Source organism: Emiliania huxleyi (genome assembly GCF_000372725.1).
Source record: "Emiliania huxleyi CCMP1516 chromosome Unknown EMIHUscaffold_21, whole genome shotgun sequence".
NCBI classification, from domain to species: domain Eukaryota; phylum Haptophyta; order Isochrysidales; family Noelaerhabdaceae; genus Emiliania; species Emiliania huxleyi.
Genome location: NW_005200507.1, coordinates 207,557 through 215,227, shown reverse-complemented (window position 1 = coordinate 215,227; position 7,671 = coordinate 207,557). Strand labels below are relative to the sequence as shown.

General features: G+C 64.1%; 2 protein-coding genes across 2 annotated transcripts in view; one reads left to right on the top strand and one right to left on the bottom strand.

The window, feature by feature from the left end:
• Nucleotides 1-1,508, top strand: part of GSH4_1 (gamma-glutamylcysteine synthetase) — a gene marked incomplete at its 5' end in the record, with an annotated part of 3,549 nt that extends 2,041 nt beyond the window's left edge. The window contains 3 exons of the mRNA XM_005780728.1: nucleotides 1-78; nucleotides 260-403; nucleotides 643-1,508. Coding sequence (XP_005780785.1) covers nucleotides 1-78; nucleotides 260-403; nucleotides 643-1,266 — 846 coding nt within the window. The 3' untranslated portion in view covers nucleotides 1,267-1,508. The remainder of the gene's footprint in view (nucleotides 79-259; nucleotides 404-642) is intronic.
• A 2,425-nt stretch (nucleotides 1,509-3,933) lies between these two features.
• Nucleotides 3,934-5,351, bottom strand: EMIHUDRAFT_449953 (hypothetical protein; the record flags this gene model as incomplete). The annotated part of the gene is made up of 6 exons (XM_005780727.1): nucleotides 3,934-4,176; nucleotides 4,250-4,398; nucleotides 4,470-4,568; nucleotides 4,690-4,780; nucleotides 4,850-5,032; nucleotides 5,239-5,351. Coding segments are annotated over 5 exons (490 nt in total), but the record flags the coding sequence as incomplete, so codon positions are not given.
• Nucleotides 5,352-7,671: the final 2,320 nt, after the last annotated feature.

The window sequence follows — 7,671 nt, the reverse complement described above, 5'->3', positions numbered from 1 at the left end:
CAGACCGTGCGCTGGAAGCCGCCCCCCGCCAAGAGCGACTCGCACATCGGCTGGCGCACCGAGTTCCGGTCGATGGAGGCGCACATCTGCCCAGATCTCCCCAGATCTCCCCAGATCTCCCCAGATCTCCGGCACCGAGTCCCGGTCGATGGCGGCTTCAGCGCGGCCTCGCCACGCTCGCAGCCTCCTCGTTCCGTCGTCACAGCCGCCTCCCTCTCACAGCCGCCTCCCTCTCACAGCCGCCTCCCTCTCGCTGCAGGTCCAGCTGACCGACTTCGAGAACGCCGCCTTCACCGTCTTCGTCGTCCTCGTCTCGCGCGTCATCCTCTACTTCAACCTCAACTTCTACATGCCCATCTCGTGCGTCGACTGCAACATGCGCCGCGCCGCCGAGCGGGACGCAGTCACCCAGGGCAAGTTTTGCTTCCGCCAGTCGCCCATCTCGGGCGCGTCGAGCGGTGCGGAGCATAAGCGCCCCCCTCCCCTCCCCCTCGCCCCGCCGCCCACCTGCCCGCCGCCGCGCGCAGGCTCGCACGCGCGTCGGCCGCCCTCCTCGCCGACCAAGCGGGAGGCGCGGGACCGCACCGCACGCGGCTGCGTGATCCGCCGGCAGCCTCACCTCGGCGGCGGGTGCGGCATTAGGCGGACCTGGCCGAGGCGGTGCGCGCCGCTGCGTCGAGCTGCTGCGGCAGCACGGCCGGCGTGGAGGACCTCTCCCTCTTCGAGATCATGGCGGGCAAGGGCTCCTTCAAGGGGCTCGTGCCGCTGATCCTCACCTACCTCGACCTCATCAAGACGGACACCACCACCCTCGCCACGATCAACAAGTACCTCGACTTCGTCGTCGCGCGCGCCTCGGGCGAGCTGCTCACGCCGGCGCAGTGGATGCGCCGGTTCGTGCTCTCGCACCCGGACTACCGCCACGACTCGCTCGTCTCGGAGCGGATCGCCGCCGACCTGCTCGCAAAGTGCCACCGCATCGGCGCCGGGCTCGAGCGCTGCCCGGATCTGCACGGCGACTTCGTGGTTCCGCCCGTGCTCGCCAAGGACGCGTACGCCGTCAACATGACGTCGGGCGAGGCGCCCGGCGCGCGCATCTCCAGCTCGACCGACGGGCTGATGGCGATGCACCAGATCCGCCTCCAGCTGCAGACGCGCCGCCGCCGGCTGCTCGCCGACGCGACGGAGCACCGCGCCCGGCTCGAGGCAGCGCAGGAGGAGCTGCGCAACGTCGAGACGCAGCTGGCGGTGCTCGCCGCGAGGTGACGCCGGGGGCAGAGGTAGGGGGTCGTTCGACCCGAGGCTCGGAGAGCGGCGGGGCGTCGCGCGCCGGCGCGGGGCACCGCCTCGCTCTCGCCGCTCTCGCGGCGCGGTGTAGACTTGCTAGCCGGGACGAGCGGGCAGCTCCACTGGACAGGGAGACTGCCAAACTTGCGGTCGTGTTTGTGCACGGTGTTTCGTGTTTGCCTCGAGTTCGTGATTCTCTATAGAGTCCAGAGATATAACTTTACACTTAAAATGCACGCGCCGCTCGAGCGGCCGAGGGCGGTTACGTGGCTGGGTCGACAGCGATTGTAGGAAAATTGGGGGACCAACTCACGGTCGCGGCCTTCCGACTCGCGCCTCCGCCTCACTGGCACTATTGTAGCCCTGGTTGGTGCGCGTGCGGAGTTGAAGTTCCGGAGTAAAAATTCGAACGCGTTCTCTCACGGCGACCAAAAAATGTCCACCTCAGAGGCACCTCCGGAGGCAGGCCGCCGCACGCCGGCGACACAGCTCCAGCTGTCGAACTGACCCGCAGCTCCTCTCAGAGCGGGAACTGTGACGAAAGTTGACTGAGGCGGTTGTCAGGAATCATCATACGGATCACATGGTGGCTCTCTCATGACGGGAGACCGACCGACCACTCCTGGGTGGCACTGCCACCGGTGTCGCTCGACGTCCTGTCGACAGCGTGCCGACAGCGACACAGACCATGTGGGACGCGTCGAGTATCGACCTCTACTGCTTACCCAGCCTTCGAGTGTATCCTGGCTGTGGTCCCACACCCACTGGTGTCCATCTCAGAGACCGCAGGAGGTCATGAGGGTCGATGGGAGTGCCAACCCCACAATGTCTAAAGACCCAGCCCAGTATGTCGACACGAGTAGCAGAGTAGGGCCCGGGGGTCGCGATGACCGATGTGTTTTACATTATACGATATCGGATATGCTCCTCTCCTCGTCGCGATTGCTGAGTACATTATGCGTAACTATGAATGAGAGCAGTCACGCTTCTGAGATTTTGAACGCTTCGCGCTCGCGGTTGACGTTGATCGTTGTGTGGCGCGCTGACCGCTGTGTGCATGGTGGTGTGTTCGTGTTCGTGATGAGACCAGATGCACAAAAAGACTTAAGTATAATTGACAAAAAACCGAACGACGCGAATCACTCTACGATTTTTTTCTGCGCATCGAGAACCTCAGTGCTCAATATTTACCGGTATGAGACTGGTATTTGGTGATATTTTGATTAGTTTTGGAGTGGTATGGTAAAGTGGTATGCGAAAGTGGTATGCGGGGTTTTTGATTTTCATTAGTGTAGCGGCTGTGTGTGTGGTCCCGAAGGCGAAAGCATGCAAAAGTGCACAGGTATTACCCGGGTATACCCGGGTTTTTCCAGGTACAGGTATACCCACAAAAAATACCCGGTATTTGCCGATTTTGCCGATTTTGCCACCAAAAAGGCACTCCCACTCGCTTTGCTTTCCGTGAGGCAAGTGGTATTCGATACCACTTTTTGATTAGTTCAGGCCTAGGGTTTGATTAGCCAAAAACTCCCATACCGGTAAATATTGAGCACTGGAGAACCTCCACATCGCGATCCGCGCTCTTCGCGGCACAAAACCACACGGCTCACGTCACGGGGCCGACCACGCGTCACGCCTCGAGGGACACGCGCATCACGCCCGTGACGCGTGAGCGTGACGCGAGCCCGGCCGGCGCGGGCCGGGGGCGCGCGGCGGCCTGAGCCCTGGCTGTCAGGCTGTCAGGCTGTCAGGTGATCTGTCGGGCTGTCGGGCACTGTCAGGCTCTGTCAGGTGCCTATGTCAGACCAGCTGTCAGGTGCTGTCAGTGCTGTCGGGTGCTGTCGGGTGCGTGTCTGACAGTCGAGGGGATCTGTAGCTGTCGGGCGCTGTCGGAGCTGTCGGGTGTTGCTGTCAGACGCTGTCGGAGCTGTCAAGAGCTGGGGGAGGGAGCACTTGGAGCACTTGGAGTGCAGTCTGCGTTACCCGGAGCAGACGGCATCGCCATTGGCCGCCGAGGGAACGTTGGGAAGAGGCACGAGGTCGAGGAGGGCGGCGACCTCGACCGACTATGGAGGACCCGTCGCCAGACGACGCAGGGCAGAAACGACGGGGAGGCGGAGCAGACGCGCAGGGCGAGACGAGGGAGGGAGCAGGACTTTGCGGAGATCAGCAGGAGGATGTACGAAGAAATTAGGAGCAGTAGGGACCCGAGGGACCATGTGGAAGACGGCTAGTTCTAGTCCCCCATCGGGAGGACGACCCCGGCTAGTCGCCGACCACACCCACAAAGAACCCTGCACAAAGATCGCAAGGGCGGGGACCTGTTCCTTTTTACCCACCTCACACTAGAAAGAAAAGAAAGAAAGAAAACAGACAACCCAAGGGAGGGATGGGAGGACGGCACGCCGCCACCACACAGGGATTTTAAGGAGAGGTGTGTGGTGCGCTAGCCGTCGCCCACCCTAGGGAGTCTGCCTCTTCCTATCTCTCTTCGCAGTCTCTCGCCGCTTCTCGCTGCAACCTTCATGCCACCTCGCGGTCGTCCCACTCTCGTCGTTCTCTCCCTTGTCATTTCCTCCTCTGTCGCGTCGTTCCCTTCTGCCCGAGATGCGCGTTATTATATCCTTGAAAATTCTTTCCCGGCACACAACAAAGCAAAAAAGAACCCTGGGATGCACAATTCGGACACGCTGTGATAATGTATAAAACACAAGACAAATGCAGCGAGAGTGTGTCGACGCCGGCTGAGTCTGTCAGTCACGCCACGAGCCCGTAGCGCGCGCAGAGGCGGCCGACGGTGACGAGTGGCGGGCCATCTCGGTGCAGCGCAAGCGGCACCGCTCCGGCGGGCACCCACGCCAGGTAAACTTGAAGACGAAAAACGTGCGCCTACGTGTGGGAGACAGAGAGGATCAACGGGGGAGGCTGCAGACACATTATTATGGCGCCATGACTGAGAGGCCTTGGTGAAGACCGGGTCCATCAGGAACTTCTTCTGCATTCGACCCGGCAAAGAACCGAACTGCCGCAGGAGCAGCTTGCCGCCGGACTTGAGGGGGACGCTCGCCCGCCCGTGCAGCAGGCGGCGCGCCTCACCCATCACACCGTCACCTATGCACGGGGCGAGAGGTGTGAAGAGGCGCCGTTCATAATTAAGGCTTAGACCTCTTCACTCCCAGCACCGCCACCCTCCTCCTCCTCCTCCTCCTCGCCCTCCCCCCCCTCCTCCTCGCCCCCCTGCTCCTCGTCGTCCTCCTGCGCCTCGGCCATCGGCACATCGCCTTTTGTTCACAGCATTGGGTGTGTGAATTGGTGAGTGCGCTGGATCTCGCAGAATATATCTCGGCTAATCTCGCCGAACACATCTCTGCCAATCTCGGTTAATCTCGTCGCGCGACTTACCTTCGATGTCCGCCGCCGCTGCTGCATCCGCCCTCAGCATCGGCGTTGTCGAGAGATTGGCGGGTGAGATGCTGGCGCAGGCAGCTGTCACCTGCAGGTGGCACAATCGGTTAGTCGTCCATCCCTGGGAGCGTCTCTTGCCCGCGAACACTTCTCACGCCTTCGCTGCCAGGTCGACCGCCTGCTCGTCGCTGAGCGGCACGCCCTCGACCTCGGTGTAGGTAGAGTCCCAACCGCTGCCTCGGGAGCTCTTGCGCTTCACGCGGCGAGCTTCCGACAGCGCCCTGGCCGTGACGAAGCTCTCGAGGATGGCGGCGGAGATCGCCGCCTTTGTCGAGTCGGCCTGTTCACAGCTGCAGGCGTGAAGAGACGCCGTTCACACCGAGCGCGTCTCCAGCGACGAGAGCATGTGCCTGTTCACAGCTGCAGGTGTGAAGGGACGCCGTTCACACCGAGCGCGTCTCCAGCGACGAGAGCACGTGCCTGTTCACAGCTTGAGGCGTGAAGAGACGCCGTTCACACCGAGCGCGCCTCTAGCGACGAGAGCACCGTCGCGAGTCGAAGCTCGAGCTGCTTGTCGTACTGCTTCTTGTCGATGTCGCCGGGCCCGTCCGAGATGGCAGCGGAGCCCGCGCCCGGTCCGTAGGTGGAGGGAAGGATGCCGCCCCCCAGTTCCCTGTCACATCCTCCCTCGCAAAGTCGGATGCGGTTGGCGGCAAAGGACGCGGCCACTTGGAGCACCTGAGGACGGGGGCGCCACCAGGATTTGCTACGAGCTTATGTAGTTGTGGTTTCCTGTTCACGGGAGGTGGCTGTAAGGTCACACCTTGCTGTCGGTTCTCACGGGCTTGCCAGCGACCGACTTCAGATGCAGGTACCTATTCGCTGGAGATTCGCTGGAGATTCGCTGGAGATTCGCCGAGATTTGACGAGATTCACTGAGATTCCGAGACTAGTCAAGGATGGACGGCAACGGCCGAGATTTGCCGAGATGCCTGAGATTTGTGTGGGCTAAGTGTGCGCATGCTCACAGGCCCAGGGCCGAGCCCTGGCCGTCCCCTCTTCCGAAGAGAGCCTCGGTGAGCTCGTTCTCCGTGAAGCGGGGCATGGCGTCGATCTCCTCCTTGGAGGGCTCGTTGCCCGCGCGGTAGTCGGCCACCGCAAGCATGGTCACACCCGTCGCCTCGCCCACCAGCACTGGCACGTGCAGCCAGATGCACCCGGCGCGGTCGCCTTCGGCGATGGGCGCCGCCCCTTGCTCCACCTGAATTAAGGGAAGTGGGTCTAACGGAGTGTGCTGCGCAGCAGAGCTTGCTTGGATGGGCGCGCCGCGGACTGCCAGTGCTCCTCCGCGCCGAGCGGCAGGAGCTTGTAGTCGAGCACGTACTGGTCGTTCTTGATGTCGAGTCCTACGGCTAGCACAGAACAGACGTGTCACTAGGGGGGTGGACAGAAAAAGTAAGAGTGGCGCAGAGGGCCACGGCCCTTCTTCTGCAGCGCCGTGACAGCCCGCCGCGCCAGCATTTGCGCCGCGGTGCTGTTGGAGGCGTAGCCGGGGAGCTGCACCTACACGCTCGTTACGCCGTCCGGTCGACAAACAGGATGCGCTGGCGTCGACGGTCGAGGCAGCGCAGCCCGCCGAGAGGAGGATGCGCGACTTGTCGTCCGCGACGTCCGTCCTCAGCACCTCTTCGTAGAGGTCCTTCAGGGAGTGCAGCTTCTCTGCGTTGTAGGCGTCCTCCAGATGCTCGGCCGCACGGCCGACCATCTTGGGGTCCGTGGAGACGCGCTCGCTCGAGCGAGGGCCCTACCCACAAGGTTGTGTGTGAACAGCACTCACTACCTAGGCTGCGTCTCGGCGGCATCTCCGCCATATATCTCAGCTCCACGCAAGGCAGCCCTCGGTTAGGTGAACCCCGTGCTCAGCCCCCCAGCCCAATCTCGGCCCGTGTAGTCCGCCCCCCCCCTCCTCTCTCTCTCTCTCTCTGGCCGTGTCGCGGTCATGCCGCAGAGCGCCTCCCGCCCTGGCGCCGCCGACGCCGCCTTGCGCTGCGTCGCCTCCTATATGGCACGTCACGGACGTGTCGCGGACATTCAGAGAGCGCCTCCCTCCCGCCGCCGCCGACCTGCAGCGCCGCCGCGTAGCGCACCGCCGCCTCCTCCGAGATCGGCGCCCGCGTGCCCCAGCCGCCTCCCAGGGTTCGCACCTCCTTCCAGGTGCCAGCAATCTCCTCGCCCAGCAGCTGCACTGCCTTCTTCGCGCATTCCGGTTGGCCGCAAGTGTTGCAGGAGGTGGGCTTTCCAAGCGAGATGGTCGCGCCGCAGCGGGCGCAGGCCCGCCGCGCATCGGAGGCGGGGGCCGCGCTGGGGCCGGCTGGCCTGCGCGCGGTCGCCTTGCGCTCTGCCGCCGCCGCCTTGCGCTGCTCCTGCGCCGCCGCCTTGCGCTGCTCCTGCGCCGCCTTGCGCTCTGCCGCCGCCTGGCTCGCCGCCTGGCTCGCCGCCTGGAGCGCCGCCCGGAGCGCCGCCGCGTAGCGCGCCGCCGCCTCCTCCGAGATCGGCGCCCGCGTGCCCCTTCTGCCTCCTGGAGTTCGCACCTCCTTCCAGGTGCCAGCAACTCCCTCGCCCAGCAGCCGCACTGCCCTCTTCGCGCATTGCGGTTGGCCGCAAGTGTTGCAGGAGGTGGGCCGCCCAAGCGAGATGGTCTGGCCGCAGCGGGCGCAGGCCCGCCGCGCATCGGAGGCGGGGGCCGCGCTGGGGCCGGCTGGCCTGCGCGCGGTCGAGACGGGGAGAGGGGGTGTGTGTGCTGGCGGGTGCAGAGAGGGAGCGGCTGTGGTGGATTGTGTGTGTGTGTGTGGGGGGGGGGGGGAGCCTAGCCACGACGCAGCCGGGGAGAAAGAGTCGCTACCGCCGGGAGATCCGTCCGGAGGACTCCCGTGCGCGGTGGGTGATAGGATGTGGCGGACGCATTCGGCGTCTCTGGAG